This window comes from Dermacentor variabilis, chromosome 5, assembly GCF_050947875.1.
Source record: "Dermacentor variabilis isolate Ectoservices chromosome 5, ASM5094787v1, whole genome shotgun sequence".
NCBI lineage: Eukaryota > Metazoa > Arthropoda > Arachnida > Ixodida > Ixodidae > Dermacentor > Dermacentor variabilis.
In genome coordinates this window covers 78,331,651-78,354,514 of record NC_134572.1, presented here as the reverse complement: position 1 = coordinate 78,354,514, position 22,864 = coordinate 78,331,651, and the positions used below count along the sequence as shown (strand labels likewise).

Genomic DNA, 22,864 nt, shown 5'->3' with positions numbered 1-22,864 from the left:
CACGCCCGCGTTGTAAGACGCCTTTAACGCAACGTTTAACCTTGTTATCGTTTTCAATGCTTTGCCTTTCTATCGCCCACTAATATTTTGCGTTTCCTGAGGGCGAAGCTTAAAGGTACCGCGTTGCGGTGTTCGCAAATAGGGGAAAGGTATGCGCATAGTAGCGTCCACAGGTTACTACGCTTACATTTACCAGTAGAGGTTAGTTTGGTAACCCTTTGTTACTCTCAGTTGTAGTTGGCGCGCGCGTGCTGTTTCCCTTCTTCGCCTTGTCTGTCATTCGACGAGCCCTTTCCTAAAGTAACAGACGCCTGTTCATCCAGTTTACTGCTGATCTAAACTTTATACCGTTCAGCACTGGCTCACCTCAGTATTTCGTGTCCTTGAGCGGGAACAGAACGACATTCCCGAGGCACAAGGCATATAGAGAATCGAACGGACTCCGTAATTTCAGAAAGTGGCATTTCCATCAAGCTTGCCTTGAAATTTGGAAAGTGTACGCATCGCAGGATGTTGATGGCGAAGCTCGATCCCAGGAAGTCCTGCAGGATCCAGGCGTGCTCGGCCTTCCGGAATACGATCCAGACGATGGGAATAGTCACGGCGAACCATATCACAATGTGGTGCCGCAATTCCATGCTCCGCACGAAGCACGGGAACATCAAGTTGGTCATCCTGCACAGGGCCGGTTGTCCGCGATTGTTGTGTAGCATTTTGTGAAGGGCCCCATGTCACTGAAAATCCGGTGTCGGTGTCGGCGCCGGCGTCAGCGGCCAAGAAAGTCCTACTGATTCATGCAGGCCCCCCGCGTGGCGCACAAGCCTTACTGAACTAACTTACTTCTCAAAGTAAATGCGTCAGAAAATTAGTAAAGCACGACTTTCACACAACCTACCGACATGATTACGTCGGATTGTAAATTGAATATGCGAGAAAACTCAAACACAAACCCTTTTTCCAGCTGCCGTTTCAGGTCTGTCTTAGCAGGAGCAGCGCGGCCCACTCGGGCCCTTCCAACACGAAAAAAAAAAGAAAGAGAACCAGAAAGCTAGCAATCATGCGTAGCGTTCGCCGCCAGCGTTTCCAGGAAAACATTACGGTTACATAAGCTGCAGTCGCCGGAAAGGGCGAGAAGCAGTCAGGGATCTTTGAATTCTGTCGCATTATACTCTTAAAGGCGAAGCCTTGCGTCCGCCAAATATTTTTTTTTCGCCGACAGAATGCAGCTCCCAAGATTGACGCGTTTATTTTTTGTGTGGTAACATTCGCCGCGTCCGGTTCAGGAAGTTCTGGGTGTTATATACAAGCACAAAAATTACTTGACAATACAGCTTAAGTCGTGATTGGTACAATGCAGGCATGACAGAGAAAAAAGAGAGCAAACATGCGAGATGCTTGTAAGAAATAAAATAGGATATATATTCATTTATGCGGAGCTTATCGTGCGAACTGTGACTGAAAATTGCTCACATCTAAGACATTGATTAGCTAGAGCTACATTAACCTCTCGGCGAGACTATAGAAGTAAATGATTACTTTTCGTCTAAGGATGTGAAATCCACCTATGATTGTAAATGTAATTTAGTCAAGTCGACGCATAAGAGCACAGCCTATGTAAGATACATACCCAGGAATTCTGGACATGCATTTAGTTTCTTTTTTCGCCACCACGTGGCGTATCAACCTTAAATATTTGAAATTCGTGCCGTGACGTATGCCATGGCGCAGAACTAACATAATAAAAAGAAGCACACCCTGAGACTGTTGCTTCACCTCGGCACTTGGAAATGAGCGCGCTTACGTATCAGCCTTATCTTGAAAACAACCTGCTACTTTGTCGACTTGCAATGAATCGACGATTTTGCTAGACACTTTGCCAGACAGCTCGTCGGCATTCCGGGTGAGATGTCTGGCCGAGATAACGGCTCCCGCAAAGCTTCCATTGGGTTCCCTTTCTTCGTTGTTTTTTCTCATTACTTGTGCACGACTGCGGCCGTGGGCTTCCGTATAGTCAGCGTTATGTTTCGTGGGTTTTCTAAGAATCGGTGTGATTCAATAAGGGGAAGCTTTAGCTCGGGCCCTTTTTCGATGCCGGCTGCTGAAATACATCTAAAACGTATCAATGATTTTATGAGAAAATTGCTCTACCGCTCAACCGATCTCAATGAGAATTGTTGCATTCAAGAGAGAACGTTAGACCACAGTGATCGCTGCAATAATAATTTTGATTTAAGCCATGTTGATGTTGACAAGGATTACCGGAAATCGGTAAATCTGAAAAAAGAAGTACGAAGTTTACCAATTGGTTAGTTCGGATAAAAACTGATATCGCATCCCTCTAAACTGCATCCCTTGGAGCATCAAAATCGGACAAATTCGATGTATGAATTTAGAACTTATGTGAAGTTGTTACAATGCCTGTAAAGATTTTGCGAATGCCATATTCAGGAGTTAGTGGTGTATTTCAGGGTGGCACATGATATATCATTTTTGTCCGCAATATATTAAATATTAGGTGCAGCTTACAGAATTCCGATATCGTTTTTAGTTGCCGAGGTGCAGATTCACATACTTCAAGTATTCTTTATTGTACATTATAGTATTCTCTCGTTGATTTACACACGGGTTTTAATGGTCTCCGCATCGCGTTTGTTTCCAAGAGTAGGTGTAAGCAGGAAAATGTTCGCTCCCACCGGCAAACACACAAGCACCCTCGCACGCACGCACACGCACTCTCTCTCCCTCGCAAGAGCACACACTCTGTTCCTCACACGCATTCACACGCTGTCTTTATCGCACGCACAGATATCCATGCGCACACAAACATGCACACTTTTGTCCCCAGGCATGCATGCTGAAACACGAACACGCACGGTCGCACACGTGCACATTCACAAGCCGCCTTGCATGCGCCGCAAGCAGGCAAGCGCACACACACATGCACTAACACGAAGATGCAGGCATGCACACACACGCCGCGAATGCTCACACACGCATACACACACTCGCGCACGGAGGCCCTAGCACGCGCGCACACTCTCTCTATCCCTCGCGCATACACCCGCTATCTCTCCCTCGCACACACGCACACTCTGTCTCCCTCGCACACAAACGCATTCTCCCTCACATGCACGTACTCCCCCTCCATCAGTCATACGCACGCTCACACATACACATCCACACTATACGCACACACAGACATCCATGCGCACACGAACACGCACACATTTGTTCGCAATCGTGCATGCTGAAACTCGAAAAACACACGTTGGCACGCGTACACGTTCACACGCGCCCACGCATACACCGCAAGGGCGCGCACACGCGCACACACACGCAGGCACGCACTAGCGCGCATGCAAACGCAAATGCGTAGGCACATGCCCGCACACTCGTACACAGAGCGAACACACGCATAGAACCATACCCAGGCACGTTCAAGACATGCACCCGCATAACCACTCTGCACCATCTCGGCTGCTTCTCAAAAACCTGCGCGTGCTAACATGCTGCATAACACTCCCTCTACCATTACATTTTCAACGCTAACTGTTTTATGGTTTAAAAACTGTTTATGTTATGTTTTATGCCAATCGCTTTATGGTTTAAATTTGGCGCTTCTTCAAGTCCAATGTGCCCTACACTCTAAGAACAGTTTACACCCTTTGGCTTGCCCCTTCTGCCACACAAAAATAATCGTCATCTGCCTTGATGCGTTTCCTTTCTTTATCGCTGCAAGCCCGGAACTTTCCAGTGACGAACGGCACGCGCGTTATCAGAAGGGGCCCTCCAAAGGGTATAAACTGTTCTATGCTGATAACGCGCGTGCCATTCCTTACTGGAAAGTTCTGGGCTCGCAGCGATAAAGAAAGGAAACGCATCAAGGCAGATGACGATTATTTTTGTGTGGCAGAACGGGCAAGCCAAAGGGTGTAAACTGTTCTTAGAGTGTATGGCGGGAGGGTGCAAAACGATTTCCTCCTGTCGTGAGACTTCACCGCCCGTCTCTGACCGGCTTTAACTGCTTTAACTCACCACCAATATTGCGACTAAGTGCCAAAATGCACACGTTGTTAGAAGGGACTACCCTCTTGTTGTAGTCAGTTTAAACCTTTTGACCCTCGGCTGTTGTTCTGAAATATAATTTAGAAAAAGAAATTTCCCATTGAGTTACATTTGTGCGTTGCTGTGAAGTTCCGAATGACAATGTCCAGAATTGCTGGACATGCTATGGTGTGTTGCAAAAGTTCTTAAAGATTTGGTGTACAGATCATCTGCGTTTCGAACAGACGATGTTAGATACGTACTCATATGTGGCATGCAAAAAGTAGAGCTTACCGCGCGCTGGCGCAAGGTATAAGAAAAGCGATGCAGTCAAAAATGATGATCAGTGACATCATTGAGCCGATCGCAATGCAGCCGACCAGTACAGGCCCTGGAGAAAAAAAAAGTGAGGCGAAATGTCCGTGAACGGCACAAGACAGACTTTATGTTCGTAGACTTTAATGTAATTAGAAATTCTGTGCAGTTACACTAAGTGTGAACGATTTCCCAACGTTGTTGTGAGCAGCCACTGTAGTGACGAAATTATTTACGCTGAATTAAAAAATCTATGGGGTTTTACGTGCCAAATCTAGAATATGATTATGAAACACGCACTCCTGATCAATTTTGATCACCTGGGGTTCTCTAACGTGCACCCAATGCACGGTACAAGGGTGCTTTTGCATCTCGTCCACATTGAAATGCGGCCACCACTGCCGGAATATGATCCCTGTGCATTCTGGCTTAGCAGAGCAACACCAAAGTCACTACGTCACAACGGCGGGTTTACGCCGTATTCATGTGTTGTGTCGTTTTGTTTCTCTAATGTAATTCTATTTCGGAATGAGCTACTCAATGCTATTGACGGGCATTGTGCGGCTATGAACACTCGTTTCTTTTAATTGCATTTCAATTTTGTATAGAACAGCATGTCACATTGCGTTTATATTTTTTTATTGCATATATAAACTGTGCATCAATGGTGATTGTGCTACTCTTCTTCTGAGGAATATATTAGTAGCGGTGTAAATAAATAAATAAATAAATAAATAAATAAATAAATAAATAAATAAATTTGCACATATCTTACAGGCTCTGATTGTTCTACTCTTTCATGTGTCTTTATTTCATTCTTGCGTTGCTATCAATGGGAACCAATTTCTTACATACATGTAGCTACTGTTTACTGTTTCAGTGACCATTTGCAGGAAAAGCAGAAGATTGTAGAGTTTAGTGACATATTAATAACCAAGCAGAAAAAATAGAAATAACCAGACATTCAAGCGTACAGTGGTCAGTATTACCTGGTACATTTATGGATAAGAAATTCAACTCGTTATTTCCTAGAAGACCGGTATGACTGCATTAATAAAAACATTTCTAAGCAACGACCACTGTCCAGCAATCTTGACTGCAAGAGGGTTGAGAAGCGAAATCACTGGTCCCTGACAGGTTGCTTTGCGAACTAACTGTGCTTATGAATTAGTCTGCCGATTACAGTTTGTGCATAGCCCTCTAAACATAAGAGAAAAGAGAGCAGAATGTTGGAGACGAAGCTCGCACTCACACATCTTGCTGAAAAAGTAGTACAGCAGGAGCAGGTTGACGGCTATCGCGAGCACGAACAGCGTGAGGAGGTTTCCGTCGACAGGGCACTCGCCAAAGTAGCTATCCTCGTTCAGCAGCTCTTCGTCAGAGCTGGGGAAATCGTCAGCAGGTTTGCGTGGATGGCCGTGCCGTGGACGGCTGCGCACATCGCACGGCTGCTGCTGCTGCTGCTCACGATGATGGTGATGCTTGCGCTTGTGCTCGGAGACCGCCACTGAGGAAGTGCTCGCCAACGCCAGCGATGTGTATGACGATCCCGCAGCCAGTGACGCCGGCACCACGTCCAAGTCGGCGTCTTCGTTAAGCGGTGGCTCGCTCTTTGGCTTGACGCGCCGGTGCAGCGTGAGGAAGCTGCTCAAGCAGTGTCCACGGGGCGCCGGTTTGCGTGCGAAACAAGCAAATGAAATGCGCTCGATATCTTCTTGGGGGCACCTTGTCCAATCACAGACGCTATATATCAAAACTTTTATTTAAAAGGAATAAAAAAATGCAGAAAGCGAGTGGGTGGAGCCCCTAGTCCAGGGCCCCACTGGCTTGAGCGGTCCGCCGTGCTTGGTCGACAGACGCTAGGTTTGCGTTTCAAGCTTTGAAGCACCAAATGAAAATGCCGCTGATAAAGAGTTTGCGTGTGTTCGAAAGCACTCCAGGGTATACACGTGTTAGAAGCGAGCGTTAGAAGTGGGGTGTTTCGGAAGTATGCGTGAAATTAGGGCCGGGTGTTTTACGTGCCAGAAACACGATCTGGTTATGAGGCGCTTCGTACAGAAATTTTGACCATTTGGGATTCTTTAACGTTCACCTAAATCGTAAGTACTCCAGTGTTCTTGCATTTCACCTCATTCAAAGTGCGGCTACCATAGTCGAGATCGAACCCGCAACCTCGAGCTCAGCAGCGTAACGCCATAGCCACTATGGTACCGCGACGAGTAAGATTGCAAGATCAGTGCCTAGCGGAATCTCTGAAGGCACCAGCCATGCAGACGCGTTTCTTTTTGTTGCTTGATGAAAACGGTTTTCTGAAATGGCTAGGCAATGTTAAGTATTCTCTCTCTCAACACACGTATGGGCCATTCCTTCTCAATGATGTGACACCTTCGTGTCACATCATTCTTGTCCTGACCATCTACATCACCGAATGATGACATCAACACCGCCAGCTTAACACACCTTTACAAGATGCTTATCATTACAAAACTCTACAGAAAGTGTGTCATGTTTTGGCCATCGCGCTACTGAGCATGCGCCAGTAGTTTATAGGGGAATATAAAAATTTTCGAGGGTAGCCATACACTTGGAATTCTTTAGAAAAATGAAAGATACATTTAAGACTACTATGCAAAGCGCGAACGTATGTACCTTTGCTCAATGCTATCGCGGATTGACCTATTGCACAAAAGAAAAAAAAATGAACGTGAAAGCTTTTGGCTGTCGTCTAAGAGATGGATAATGCGGTAGAAAACGCGGCTAGAGCATCGCAGATCCCCATTTTGCATCTTTTATACTTCCGGGTTCACTCAGTGCACTTCTTGCTTGCAGATTTGAAATGTAACCTAGTTCACGTTACCGATATATTGATCGCATGCGTCTCGCATATCAACGTAGCCGCGTAGGAATAGGCGCTAGGAATAGGCGCTACAAGATCACTCGCTCTTCCAGTCTATATGAAAGTAACATCAAGTTTTAAAAAGCTTACATTCGCGGCGGCGAAGTGGTATGCGTGCCGTGCACACATAATACAACAGAAATATTGGAACTTTCAGCATTAGATGTTTGGAAGCAGATGCATTTGCGTTATTTTCTTTTGCTGCGCGCTATGAAATATGTTTGATTTTCAGCATTTAATTATTCGTTAATTAAGTCGCCATTACGCATGTCTATATATTGACGCACCTCCCGAAAAATACAACAACAACAACAAAAAAACAAGTATAGTGATTGTGAACGCGGACATTATGTGCTCAACACTTGTAGATTTCAGCCAATGAAATTTGCCGAAAATTTGTGCTTATTACCCGCCCACCTGGCGCACTGGCTTCGGCGCTTATCTGGTCAGGACGAGGAGAGAAATTCTATACTCGGCCGCGGAGTCCGCATTCTGACGAGGCAGAATGTAAAAAAAAAGGAGAACGGAGAAAAAAAGGGATAGCGTACCGAAATTGAGTGGGCGTATAAAAAAAACGAAGTTGTCTTCAAGTTAATCTGGAGTCCTACACATCGACACGTAGTGTTGCAGCTATGTTGTTTCAGGACTTTAAACCTCATCGGCTAGTTTAACTCATGCATGCTACGCTTATTTTTTTTTTGTGGCGTGGTGCAATTATACTTTACTCATCGCATTAGTTAGCACATTTAGAGTTTGCAACTCCAAATAATAAGGACTAATATAGTAAGTGCGGCTGGAGAGAGAACCCGTATACGCACGAATATAAGTCCCAGAGCTGCACGCGAAAGACGCCGTACAACAAGAAACCTTGGTGGATTTGGAGTCTTTAGGTTCTTTAACGAACACCTACATTGCATTGTGCGCACACATGCGCGATACGTGCAGTGGCAATAGAACCAGAGTCTCGGTGCTTAGTACCAGAACGCGATCAACTGGTGAGTAATTGCTGTAGCTCCCAGTGAAAGATTTCAACCTGCTTTATATATGCGATTTCCTACTGCGTTTTAGGGACATGCGAGAGGCGCTCATGCCGACTTCGCATTCATGCTTTATACTCAAACGATGCGTCGGCAACGACTATCGTAAGTGTGATACACCTAGACAAGGAATCAATAAATTCTTGGCGTAGGCTTTTTCAACTTTGCATTTAGAAACAACGCTACGTGTTGTGGTTCTTGTCCCACTGTTTAGCGCTGGTACAAAATCATCAAAGTAAAGCAGTTTAGATAACCTGCTACTGGGTAAAAAGAACACAAACGGCCTTTCCGATTTTTGTTCGTTTTTACCCAGTTCTTTTTACTAATGGCGGGCTCTATTAGTTACGTTGCTACTGGTCCTCGCTAATCTCACGCGAGCTATATTGCAGGGATGGTCAACACCTAAAGAAGTAAGATACAAAAATGAGCAATGCTAAAGGGTCCGCAGCCGATTTGCTGCACCAGATACTTCGCATGTGAAATCGCACGCAACGCCTCTCTATCTCAGACGACCAACAGCGGTCAAACAGGCTACTGTATGGAGCATCCTTTCCTCGACCTCTGTTGATCCCTTCATGTATCCACTCCTGTCTTGTTTGGATTTCGTTCTAAACGAGCCTTTCGGCTAACGTCCAGCTTCTAGATATGCCTTTGAAGACCACGAATGACTTTCGTATATAGCGTGACGGTTCGTGTTTGCAAGGTATACCGGTGCTGAACGATAGGAAAACTAAAGCCCTGTTACACTTACAGCATCTTCTTGGTGTTACCGGCCCAAAGAGCCCCGACGGCCACCGTGGAACAGGCCAAGATGCCCAGGACGATCCAGCTGGCTGTGATGTCCACGCGCACCAGGTACAACTTGGCCGCAGAAGCCATGCGTGCGCTCTCATTGGCTGCCGCCGACGACCACTCCAACGCACTCTTGGACTGCATCAGGAGTGAGTATAACGTTGATGAGGGTTTACAGACCAAAGTTATCACAGCCGTGGCGTGGGAGCTCAGGTTGGCTTGGCCATAAAAAGTTGTTGATTTTAATGGCAGCGGGATCGGATAGGTTAATTAAGGTTAATTAGCATGTCGTTACCCATTGGTAAAACAGATACAAGCCTCACTTATGCTAAAAGCCTGCCTCCAAGCTGAGGAGTGTGGAGATGGAAATATCTGCTAACTCTGCTGTGTCCACACGCGAGCATCCATCAGCATGGACAAATACGGAAGGCATTGAGGCAGTTGACATGCATGTGCAGGTTGATAACCGTTGCCAAGCTACACCGGGCCTGGACTCCAGAAGCCAAATTCACAATTAAAGCTTACGTTGCTTACTTCACCCGGTTTCGCGTGTTGTGTCTCTGTCCACGCACGATGGACGGAACCGACAAATTGGTGCCACTAAGCGCCACCCTTTTCTAAGACAATAAATCGCGGCATAAAAGCTGTACTTAAATGTCAGCTCAGAGGTGTCGCTAAAGTAAACGTGCCTTTTTATGGAATTCAGCACCTTCTTTGATATTCTTAATGTTAAATTTGGGTTGCACCATTCTTGGGAAATTTGGTATGTGCCACTAGGTGTATGACGCTTCTTGGCGAGTACTGCGGAATTGTTATGTGCCACTGAGACACGAGGTGTAATAATGCTTCGGTATATTTAGATATTAACCTATGAGCGTACACTCTTCATAAGCATTGTTCCCTCGAGAAGAATCATATGTCGCTTTCGTTCTTGTGACACTCTGTGCATCCGCCTGATTTTGGTGCTCGCATTTTGGCATAGCATGTGAACGATGTAGCACATAAACATAAACATTGAATGAGATAAATGTTCTGACTTATGCGGTGCATAAAGAGAAACAATGTATGGGATTAACGTTGCGTAGGATGCGAATAGATGCAGTTGTAGTGATCGCATTGAGTTGAACATAATTGAATGAATCGCTCCAATGAACTTTGCTTTCAAGTAGGTTCCAAAAAGTGCGTTGGACGAAAACAATTTCTTTTTTGCTCGCGTGAGATGTTTGTCATCAACCGGATGGGATGGTTGCTTTTCCTAAGAATGTGTACATATGACGACTGATGGAACCATTTATAAATAGCTCTAGAGCTAGAATTCTGTCAATACGGGCCTAGATAAATTTCGACTGCTTGGCGTTTTTTAATGCGCACGTAAAGGTCAGTGAACGACCATTCTTTCTTGAGTTCCTGGTAGATAATCAAGCACCATAAATAGGGGCCAATTAACATCGATCTTCATGCTTCAGGGAACATGAATGCGAGTTTCGAAGGAAAGGGGTTGCTTCGGCAGAAATGCGGACCTTTCTTTGTGAAAGTGTCTGGAACCAGCAACTTTTCAGCCGGTGTCACATTTTCCAGACAACAATATTTTCAGCTCGTGCTTGGAGCTATATATCTTTTTCTCATATGCCTCAATACCTGAGACGAACAGTTTAATGTCTCGTATCTGGTTAGCTTGTTCCTGGTACGTACCTTTAACTTTTCAGCTGTTTTGAAGAACATTTCACCAAGGATGATGTCCTGGGGTGGTACCGTACCATTTGATCCGGGAGCAAAATAAACCTTGTGAGACTGCGTTAGAACGCGAAAAAAATTGAACAGCACATAGCTTTATTGAGGGAGTCGTGAATGCATACAAATGTATCTTCACCTAATCTTCACCGCCAAGAACTCTTTACAATTTATGGCGATTTAGGATAAATTGACACATCAACCCAGATGACACAAGTTATATTAACTGTATTAACTTTCCCTAGCCACATGGACCTGGGGTCCTTGTGGCCAGGAAATGACAATTACAAACACCTCTTTTTCGAAAAGCTTACTTCGGAATCAGAACTAAGCAGCCTGTTTCAAAAGAAACCTTGCAAATGTTTTCTGGAAGCAAATTGTGAATTTGCGAATTTAAACGATAATAGTAGCGACAACCCGTGCAGGATTGTAAGCATATTATAAACGAAAGTTGCAGCAAGTTATATTACGTTAAAGGACTCCTAAACAGGCCCTACTTAATGTTTTGGTCATACATTGGAAGCTGTAAAACGCCGTCTAAGAAGCGTTTCGTCTAAATAATTTTCTCATGTCGGTTTATCATTAGAGGCGACAGAAAAAATGAACTGTCCTGCGCCATGCAGCCAGGAGGCGAATGCCACTGCCAATAGGAACAGTCCATCCCTCTGCTCCTAGTAGCCTCCCTTAGCGCTGTTTCTTCCCTGCCTTCACCCATACCAGAGCCGAGGAATGTACAGCGGCGTCGAACCCCGTCTCCTCCTTTTTTTTTCTTTTTTTGCCTTCTCTTCCCATTTTGCGCTGATGCGCCTTTTGCATTGCAAGGTCAGCCATGGTTAGTGACGAAACACGTCCTGTGAAGAGGCATTTGTGCATGACTGTGGCTGTGGGAGAAAGATTATTCGGGAGGGAGGACGCGAAGCGTTTCGTATAAAATTTTAGCTGTTTTCTGGCGACCCGCTACGCCGTAATACTTTACAGAGAGACACGTCATTTATATGCAACGCTTGTTCGTTTAAAATGGTCAAACCTGGCCCAGGGGTCCTTTAAACGCTTGGTTTATAAAAATATGAGTTGAGAAGAATACACATAATAATAATAATAATAATAATAATAATAATAATAATAATAATAATAATAATAATAATAATAATAATAATAATAATAATAATAATAATAATAATAATAATAATAATAATAATAATAATAATAATAATAATAATAATAATAATAATATTTTATGTCCACTGCAGGACGAAGGCATCTTCCTGCGATCTCCAATTACCCCTGTCCTGCGTCAACCGATTCCAACTAGCCCCCGCGAATTAGTAATTGCATCGGCCCACCTAGTATTCTGCCGTCCTCGACTGCGCTTTCCTTCTCTTGGTAGTCATTCTGTAACCCTGATGGTCCAACGGTTATCTAACCTGCGCATTGAATGACCTGCCCAGCTCCATTTTTTGCTCTTAATGTCAAATAGAATATCGGCTATCCCTGTTTGATCTCTGATCCACACTGCTCTCTTCCTGTCTCAGAACGTTATGCCTAACATTCTTCGTTCCATCGCTCTTTGCGCGGTCCTTAACTTATTTTCGAGCTTCTTTGTCAGTCTTCAAGTTTATGCCCCATATGTCAGCACCGGCAGAATGCATTGACTGTACACCTTTCTTTTTAATCATAATAGTTGGCTTCCAGTCAGGATCTGACAATGTCTGCTGAATACGCTCCAACCCATTTTTATTCTTCAGTAAATTTCCTTCTCATGATCAGGGTCCACTGTGAGTAATTGACCTAGGTAAACGTACTCCTTTACAGACTCTGGAGGCTGACTGGCGATCCTGAACTCTTGTTCCCTTGCCCAGCTATTGATCATTATCTCTGTCTCCTGCATATTAATCTTAAACCCCACTTTTATACTCTTTTTGTCAAGGTCCTCAATCATTTGTTTTAACACGTCCCCAGTGTTGGTGAGCACGATAATGTCACCTGCAAATCGAAGGTTGCTGATATAGTCGCCGTTGATTCTTGCTCCTAAGCTTCCCAGTTTAATAGCCTGAATACTTCTTCCTAGCACGCAGTGAATTGCATTGGAGAGATTGTGTCTCCTAGTCTGACCCCTTTCTTTGTAGGTATCTTGCTACTTTTCTTGTGGATAATTAAGGTAGCTGTGGAATCTCTGTAGATACTTTCCAAGATATTTACGTACGCTTCCTGTACTCCTTGATTGAATCAGATGCCTTTTCGTAATCTATTAAAGCCACATAGAGAGGCTGAATGTAACTGCCTGATTACTTTCAATATTGGAAGTAAGCTAATGGGCCAATAATTTTTCAATTCTTCACCGTCTCCCTTTTTGTGGATTAGTATAATGCTGGCATTTTTCCAGTTCTCGGTAACCTTTGAAGTCGATAGACAATTCGTATAAAGGGCCGCTAGTTTTTCAAGCCTAATGTCTCTACCATCTTTGATTAAATCGACTAATAGTCCATCTTCTTCTGCCACTTTTCCTCATTTCATGTCTTACAAGGATCTTCTAACTTCATAGCTAGTCATAGAAGGAATCTCTGTAGCCTGTTCATTACTACTTCGAATGGAGGTATCGTGGCAGCTTTGTGTACTGTACAGGTCAGTATAGAATTCTTCCGCTGCTTTTACTATATCTTGGAGACTGCTGATTATATTACCCTGCCTATCTGTCAGTGCATACATCTTGGTTTGTCCGACGCCTAGTTTCCTTCTCACTGTTTTCAGGCGGCGTCCATTTTTTACTGCTTCCTCAGTCTTTCTCACGTTATAATTTCGAATATCCCTTATTTTCTCCTTGTAGATCAGTTTTGACAGTTCCGCGAATTTTATCTGATCTGTTGAGTTGGACATTTTCATTCTTTGTCGTTTCTTTATTAGGTCCTATGTTACCTTGGAGAGCTCACCTACGGGTTGCGTTGTTGCCTTACCTCCCACTTCGATTGCTGCTTCTGAAGCCAGCCTAGTTGCGGTTTCATTCATTGTCTCTATGTCATCTTCAGCTCTCTGTTCTAAGGCCGCATATTTGTTTGCAAGTGCCAACCTGAATTGGCCTGTTTTACTGTTACTGCGTCTAGGTTGTCCTGTTTTTTTTGACCAGTTTTACTCTTGCTATCTCCATATTGAGGTGACTAACCTCACTAACCTATAATCACTGCACTTTACCCTACCTAACACTTCTACATCCTGCGCTATGCTGGGATCAACAGAAAGTATAAAATCAATTTCATTTTTTGTTTCCCCATTTGAGCTTTTCCAGGTCCACTTTTGTTCCAACACTTCCTGAAGAAGGTGTTCATTATTCGCGGCTTATTCCTTTCAGCGAATTCTGCCAACATCTCTCCTCGAGTGTCCAAGAATCCACGCCGTAGTGGCCAATTGCTTGTTTACGAGCCTGCTTTTCCCCCACTTTTGCATGGAAGTAGCCCATGACTACTGTATACTGAGTTAGCACTTTTCGCATCGCTAATTCAACAGCTCGATAAAACTGTTCTATTTCTTCAACACGGTGACTAGAGGTCGGAGCGTAGGTTTGTACTACCTTTATTCTATACCTGCTATTCAGTTTTATTGCGACTACTGCTACCTCTCATTAATGCTGAGGAATTCATCAATGTTGCCCGCTATGTCTTTATGGATTGTGAATCGTACCCCGTATTGCTTCTTATCTGGGAGACCTCTATAGCAGAGGACATGTCCGTTATTCAGCAATGTATAAGCCTCACCAGTTCATCTAACCTGACTAAGGCCAGTTATATCCCAAACAATGCGTGATAGTTCCTGAAAGAGTCCTGCTACGCTAGCTTCATTCGAGAGGGTTCAGCTGTTAAAGGTTGCAAGGGTTAGTTTCAATTGGCGGCCTGTCCGGGTGCAGAGATTCTTATCACCCTTTGCTGCGTCACAGGTCTGACCGCCGCCTTGGTCAGGTGCTCCGCAGCTGCTGGGGACTGAGGGCCATTGGGTAATTGAATGAGTCAATTGGGACGGTAGGTAAAAATAAAAAAAAATAAAGATAAGAAATAAATAAAAAATAAGGTTGGCAAGAAAGTATAGAGGTTTTTGATGCTTGCTAAAGGTCCTAAAGGAGCTGAAAGAGTCGATAAGTTCCCAGGTGTAATTACAGGCTTTCAGCATTTTCCACGTGTTTTTATAAATTTCGTTGTATTTTTGTTCTTTTAGTGATTAGCTTATTCACCTGAATGCTTAGCGCGCTCTTGCTGGCCGTAATGTTGAGGCGGCATAGTAAAATTGACAGATTACTTTCGGTCAATCGATTGATCGACATCTACCTGATAACCTGTTGCATACTTGCGGCATTATCTGCGACATCTTCAGTTGGAATAGCGCATACGGCCCCAGGCTACGTCGTTCTACAAATGGGAATGCAGTGCTGTTTTGAAGCACTGCACAAACGGAAGGGCGGAAACTAGGTTGCGGTGAATGGAATGAAGCCGTCCTTATTCCTTGTGGCTAATTAATGCGTCAAAACACGTGACCAGCGTGGCGTACTAGAGCTACGCGTGAACCACTTAACAAGGAGAAATGTGACCAAACATAGTGCTAACTAGAAATAGGGCAAAATCGCGGAATAACAGGCAGTTATCACGCACATGCAGCCGCTTTGCTTCGCAGAGATCATCCATGATAAGGCAAATCTAAAACGTGTCACTTTCACCCTTAGGCAAGGTCTTTCGTTCCGCGCACAATAACAATAGAATAACCTTCCTACACATATGGCTAAAATGGCGCATGAGTCGAAAAATCCGTAGTGCGGCGTTGTCGAAAAATTGGCCGTCTGGCGTTATTGGTCCAAAATTCAATGGCACCAAAATTGATGGTGCCATCCACGACAACTGGTGGGAGTCAAACCCACGACTTTAGGTGTTAAAAATTAAGGCACTCGAACCCACGACCTTTGGTGGGACCTAAATTCAATGAAACCAAAATGAATGGTGCCACCATTGATGGTCGAACCCATGGCCATTGGTGCTAATTAAGACGAAGTTAATCAAGGCATATGTAATTAAGATATATTTAATTAAGGCACCAGCACCCACGACCTTCGGTGTTTATTGAGGAGCAGTTGATTAAGGCACAGTTTATTGAGTCACTCGAATCCACGACTTTTGGTGTTCTTTTTCTATTTAGAGAATACTGCAAGCCATCAGGAGGCCCTAGCAGGAGTGGATATAAATACATTCAACTAATACAAAAATACATGCAATTCAGATGGATCAATACAAAAGCACCAAGTATTGTAACAGCAACAACGATAAATAAGGTAGAAAGTGTGATAACAAAAACAAACTAAAAAAAGGGTGCTTTTACACACCTATAAGCTCTAAAATAAGTGACAATGCTGAAGACCACTACAACTCTTCAAGAACCCAAATGTTAGATTAGATTATACAATCAGGCGAGTAAAGAAATGCACGAAATACTGTAACAAAAGCAAAGCAACAACATACCAATTTGAATCTTGCAAATGGAGACGCATATGCATAAGGTAACAAGTATCAACAAAACATAAGGGTACCAACATAACGTACAAACAAAACACAAAAGAAAAAAGATACCGCTACGTCCTATGTAACCATTTGTTCGATTATTTCAGTGCTGTACAACCATGCCGATGGAAGAACGTTCCAGTCATTTACCGCGCGTGGAAAAAAAGAAAATTTGAATGTGTTGGTTATGGCGCTGAAAGGGGTAAGAGACTCAGCATGGCGATGCCTTGTTTCTCTGGCGAAGAGAGGCCATATATAAGCATCTGGATTTAAAGCTAATTTCCTGTACTTCAGCTGAAAAAGAAACTTCAATCTCTGAATCTAGCGCCGAAGCTGCAATGTTGGAATGCCGTTTTGACGCATTAAAATGGTCGGGGAGTCTGTCTGCCGATACTTTGAATACTAAACTAAACGATACGATACGATACTAAACCGAATAGCTTTCTTCTGGATCTTCTCGAGTGCATCGACATTAAGTTTTGTGTGTGGATCCCAAACAATAGCCGCACATTCAAGCTTCGGTCAAATAAGCGACGAATATGCTAACCATTTTGCCGCGACTGGTGCTTGTTTTAATTTACGTCTGAGGAAAGAGAGGTTGCGGAAGGGGGACGCTCAAACATATGATATGTGTGAATTCCATTTCACTGTGTTTGTTATATAGTTACTCCTAGGTACTTGTAGTTTGTGACCTCAACTAGTGGCTGTGATGCAAGTGAGTACGGAAAGGTAAAACAGTGGCATTTTCTGGTTATTTTCATGACACAAGACACAGTTAATCAAGATAAAAGTCAATTATGACATTGTAACCCACGACTTTTGGCGGGAGAATGCAATAGGAAGTAACAACGTATTCCAATGAGAATGTCAGGTAATTTAATTGTTGTCTCGGGAGCGCGCAGGCTTTCGCCTTCATCCTTTTTAGGGCATGCTAAAGTGACTGTGAACTTTTTCTCATACCAAGCAGTTTTTTAATATGTTCAGCTACTGTTGACTTGCACCTCCTCAGTTTACATTATTCGTACTTTGAAACGATTCTATGCATAGTGTCACTGTATTGCTTAAATTATGCTGCATCCCACGGCTTCTTTGCGCCTATGATCTACTTGCTTGCTCCGTGTCCTTCTTTCCCCCCTCGCACTCCCTTCCCGCGTTCACCACCACAAGCTCTCCTACGTATACCTACTTTAAGCGCGCCTTCAGCGATATTGTTAATAAATAAATAAATAAATAAATAAATAAATAAATAAATAAATAAATAAATAAATAAATAAACGATTCATGACACTGGACCAATGTGGACGCACCTCCACAGATAAGTTGCGAGCCACGAGGACAGAGTAAGCGTGGGCCGAGACCGCTTGCCAGAGGGCGGTCTCGAAAGGACACGGGCTCTCGTCCACGGGAAGCAAGAGCACCACGTGCTTGGCCGACGGCTTCTCCAGGCCGAGGTCGCAACTTTGGTTCGCGTAATGGAACACTGCTTCGCGGAATGTCTGCGAGAAATAGCGAAACGTGCCCAACTATGGCCACAATGCCTCGTTTGAAACAAACTCCAAGTCCATGCTTATAGCACGTCGTTGTTAATATAAACTGGTCTAAAGGTTTTGCTGCTTTCCTTGCTCGCATATCTGCCTGAAATTTTCGTGCTGCCATCTGTCATTTCGCATGATGACACTAGTCTAAAACGTGAGGTTAAACACGTATAACCAGCTTGAGATTCTGCGAGCCTCGTAGCAGGGAAAAAAGTAAAAGTTGTCTTTTTTTCCCTTTCCGACTTACCAAATAAAGCTATAGTGATATAGTATAACAAGCATATTGAATAAACACGTGGCTTTGGCATCGCTGAAATGCATCGGTCTTTAACTTGGAAATATGAGCGTGTTCGATAATATCGGCTGCCACCGAAAGAGTACACGTGGACGCATTCAATGTGGTGGAGTAGACCCGGTATGCTAGTGACGCTTCGTTAGTGGCAGTGTTAGTGACTGTCACGATCGCGAACGTTGACGTAGTGGTGCTTGCTGTATCGAAATACTGTCCCGCACTCGTAAGGCTGGACACAATGAGCGCTACACGCTAACTGATACATGTCAGAAACTTACCATTGTAGTTCTGCGGCTACGGCGTTAAGCCGCGGATCACTAAAACTCCGGGTTGTGATAACTTTTTTTTAATTCTCCTTCAAACACACACAACCACACACAAAAACGCGTTCGTGTGTTGAAATTTCAGCGCGCGTTAGGGAACCTCGGCTAGGCTAAGTCATGACGGACGTTCCTCTAGATTAGAATGTGACTGTGTAATGTAATATTCCATGAGTTATCATTAGTGATGAGAAAGAAATCAGAATGAACGCACGTCATTTTCTTTGCCGTATGGAGGTCGTTTGAAGCGGGTCGACACGTAGGTGCAGTGGATAGATTCGGAGCCCGAGGCATCTCGATAGCGTAGGACTCCAAGCACAGGATAGCCAAAATTCTGGAAGAATAAATAAATAAATAAATAAATAAATAAATAAATCGTTAATCAAGAACGTTAAATTTCATGAATATATTTTCCCTAATATATGGAGCTCTACTTCTCTCTCCTAACACCCACCATTTTCAATTCCATTGCTCATGGGGTGATATTTAGGTTCATCACAAGTTTCTTGTTATCATGCTCATTTTCGAAGCAAAGGCTAGTACTGAAAGAATACAGCGAAAATTGGCATGCGTATTTTCCGAAAACTATTCCAAACTTTTCTATTCCAATTCTGCAATCAGACCACCGCGATTGGTCAAAAATTTTTTGGACCACTTCACCTGTCTGTAACGCGACGTCACGAAAACCGCGATAGCTCCCCATCTGATATGACGTGTACACACTGATTATGCATAATTAGTTGGATTATGCAAATAGTTGGTTCTGATTCGACGCCTTTTAGCCATTAGCCCTTGGCTATTGGTCAAAACTTTTCGGGCTGCACCCACTTCACTGCCTCTCACTCGACGTCACAAAACAGCAAAACCTTACCGCAGCAAAGTGACGTGTAGGCGTTAAAGATGCACTGATATGCCGAACAAAGGTCAATTTTCTTCTGAATAGCTGCAGGCTGCCCCGTTCTAAAAGGAATAAAAGATGACTGCCGCCGATCGCTCCGGCACTGGCTACTCGCCCCTGCCGGAGAGCATGGGTTTATTTGCGTGTAATAAAACTTTTTGCGTGACCGTGTAACGTTTTCGAGAACTTTTGGCACGTTTGCGACCTCATTCTGCCAACTCTTCCTTGCTGAGGATCCGTTTTAGCGTCATTCTTAAGCTTCCGTTGCATGCCGCCGCGATTGTCGACGAGCCACCGCAAGCTAAGTAAGAGAAAGCGGGCCAATGGTAGATGCCAGCACCACCCTCTTCATCCAGTTATCAATATTCACTGCAGTGGCTCGGCCCCATCGAATCCCTCTCCACTTGAGCATGCTCCTCGCCCCTTGTGAGCCAATTAGTTAAGACAAGCCGCTCAGTGCAGGCAATGTTATTCGTTTTTCAAGCAAACAAAAGTGACCTCCTATGAGTGAGGGGAGCATTTGATCGGTTGATTCAGACAAGCCTGCGGGCGACCGCCCGATGCTTGCGTCGGTGGTTACGCAAATTTGACGTCAGGAGATTGGAATAAAAACATATTGGAATAGTTTTACGTTATACGGCCCCGTCTTTCGTCGGCTAACAAATGTTAAAAGTGGTCCCTCAGCGCAAGACGCGCCTTTCTGTAACGGAAGTTGAAGTGTTATCGCCGTTCCTATAAGGTGCCTATGTCGTCACCGAACCTTGTATAATCAGATTGCGTGCGCGACGCAATTAGTGGCGACCATCCAATAGCTTACGTGAGCTTCCGCGATTACACTGTGAAGTTTATCGAGCCACATATAAATAGCTGACGCCTCGGGATCGCAGATTGGATTTTCGATTATTGCCGCATGCGCTCGTCGCTATCGTTCTGGCCTGGCGTAACTGCTTTATGGTGGGCGCAGGTTCAATGAATAAATAGACAATATGGTGACTCGCAGTTGTGCCACGATACAATTGTTCACATGTCACGATTACGTGACAATGCTTTACAACGATTCATCGTGCCGCTTCTAACAGCGCAAAAGCGACACGCTCGAAAGGAAGAAAAACGCGCCATGTCGCTTTTGCCGTTTTACAATGAATTCTAACCAGTTCGCCTACCTTGCTATCTTACTGTTCAAAGATATCGGTGAGCTATGGACGATCGCTTGGAAAGACCTACCACATGTGAGCCGCACATAGTCGCGGACAACTTTACACATCGGATACTTCAAGGCAGCGTCCCGATTCGTCCTTCGTTGTCGCTTCTTTTCTGGCGTATCGAGCCCCCTTTATCGGTAAGAGTAGCTCCTTTGGTATTGCAGAAGGGCAATTTGCTAATGCAACTCAAGTTACAACTCAGTAGTCATTTTAAACACCCGATTCCGCAAAACAGTCGACGAAAGGGGGCATGGGGCACATCTTCCCACTGAGTACGACTTCATCGTGTCATCATCATCATCATCATCATCATCATCATCATCATGATTTTTCTTCAAGCATTATAGCTGATCTATGGGGCACAGGGAGAAAAAAAAAGACAAATTGTGGCTCGACGGGGATTACGCGCCGCACACTCGACAGCTGCAGTGCAACTGTAGGCGAACGCTGCCGGTTTGTTCTCCTGTTGCTGCGAGCTACACGTTAAGCGCACGAGGCGTTAGTGCTCACCGCGTCCTCAGTAGGCGCGCCCGCCGCTGCGCAGAGAAGCAGGGATCCTTCGAGCAGCGCGAGAAGTACTCGGGGGGGATACAAGGCTCCGCTGGTCTCCCGTCGGGTGGCCGCCGGTCGGCCGGGCCCCATGGCGTTGTGGCACGGCGCGGATGCTCCTCTCACGGCGGCCTCCTGAGAATCATTGTGATGGCGATGACGGTGGGGATGTGCCTCGCGAAGCGACGCGCATTCGCACTGCCAAGTCAGTTGAGTCAGCCGAACCGGGCAAATAAACGGTTGCCTCTTCTGGAGTGAACACAAACAAGCAAAAGAAACCAAATAGCGAGTCTTTCGAAACGAATGCAACAAATAAAGGCAGACGTTCGGCTTGAGGTACTTATAGCAAGCAAGAAAAGAAGAAAGCGGAAAATGGTCACGGAGAAGAAGACAAACATTAAAAAAAAACGCTGCTTATGTCCCTAGGTTTAGTGGACAAAATGTCACTCTAGAATTTGATCCGGTTTCTGGCCAATCACCCAGAATGAGTTGCTTGGCCTGTGAATTTCTCCATCACAACCGCTTTATTATCACAACAGCCCGGCGGTGCGTTCATTATTTGTACTGAGGTGACGGTGTTATTGTGTGTATGGACCAGATTTACCTGCAAACGAAACCAAATGAAGCAAGCATTTTTATTCGACTTTTTAAAATTATGGGGTTTTGCGTGCGAAAAAGACGATTTGATTATGAGGCACGCCGTAATGAAGAACTCTGGAATGATTTAGACCACCAGGGGTTCGTTTACGTGCATCTAACTCCAAGTGCACGGGTATTTTTGCATTTCACCCCATCGTAATGCGGCCGCCGTGACCGGGATTCGATTCCGCGGCCTCGTGCTCAGCAGCTCAACGCCATAGCCACTAAGGAACCATGGCGGGTTCGTTCTACTTCTCAATGAATGATTATTGATTAATTAAGTATTTATAAATAAATTAGTATTGTTCTCATTTTAACATACAATTTCGCTTTTCAATAGCCTTTCCTCTACAGCATTCCTGCGGTGTTATTTCTGACCTTAAGTACAATGAACCGCTGCTAAAATAAAGGACACTATAGACAGTCTCCTGGCTAAGCTGCAGTAACTTCGAGCCTTGCCCTCAGAGTCGCGTACACTGTGAAGTGTGCACGTACGCGTTACACAGAAACAATATGCTGTGCAGTTCTCATCATCAACTTCGCCATACCATCCTCTTTTCCCTTATCATTCTATCTCTGTTGCTTCACACTAAGCACTTCCGCCGCAAGCAAGAGGCACTTACTCAAGCAAACCTCTCCATCTTTCTGTCATTAACGTATCTTTCTCTTGGAGAAATGCTCTAATTACAGTGTTTCTGTAGAGAGACACTGTAGCAATTGTAGTAAGATGACAACTACTCAGCAATGAGTGTTTCTCTCGCAACGATAGAATTTTAGGAAGCTATGGGGTCAGCGTGGATGAGTAAATACGCGTATTTGAAATATTTTGCCTATGGAGTTGGAGTACAGAAACGTTTGGCTTTTCTGGGACTAAACTAAAACGACTTTCTTATAAAGATCGTCATTGCATACGAATGACACCGCCCTTGCGGGAGTGCGGGAGAATGTATGCAGCCCCATAAAAACAAACATGTATCCGACACTGTGTTTTTAATATCACGTGACACCTGTCCTCGAGAAGGACTCAACGCGTTCGGTACATACGCGAGCATGCGTATACGTCAGAGGTACACTATTAGGAAAGGC

General features: G+C 44.4%; 1 protein-coding gene across 1 annotated transcript; it reads right to left on the bottom strand.

The window, feature by feature from the left end:
• Positions 1 to 362: 362 nt before the first annotated feature.
• Positions 363 to 21,271, bottom strand: LOC142583582 (uncharacterized). The gene is made up of 8 exons (XM_075694071.1): positions 21,101 to 21,271; positions 18,705 to 18,824; positions 17,651 to 17,839; positions 10,777 to 10,875; positions 9,044 to 9,222; positions 5,612 to 6,003; positions 4,339 to 4,435; positions 363 to 675 (listed from the first exon to the last, which is right to left on the bottom strand). The coding sequence occupies exons 1-8, from the start codon at positions 21,230 to 21,232 to the stop codon at positions 363 to 365; spliced, it is 1,521 nt and encodes a 506-aa protein (XP_075550186.1). The 5' UTR covers positions 21,233 to 21,271.
• Positions 21,272 to 22,864: the final 1,593 nt, after the last annotated feature.

Bases quoted from the DNA above. Each gene is read 5' to 3' on its own strand.
- LOC142583582 (XM_075694071.1), bottom strand. From the start codon at position 21,232: ATGGGGCCCGGCCGACCGGCGGCCACCCGACGGGAGACCAGCGGAGCC. The intron at 9,223-10,776 runs GTACGTACCAGG...CTCCTGATGCAG, and splicing joins AAACAGCTGAAAAGTTAAAG to TCCAAGAGTGCGTTGGAGTG. The intron at 6,004-9,043 runs GTAAGTGTAACA...CTGCTTGAGCAG, and splicing joins GGTAACACCAAGAAGATGCT to CTTCCTCACGCTGCACCGGC.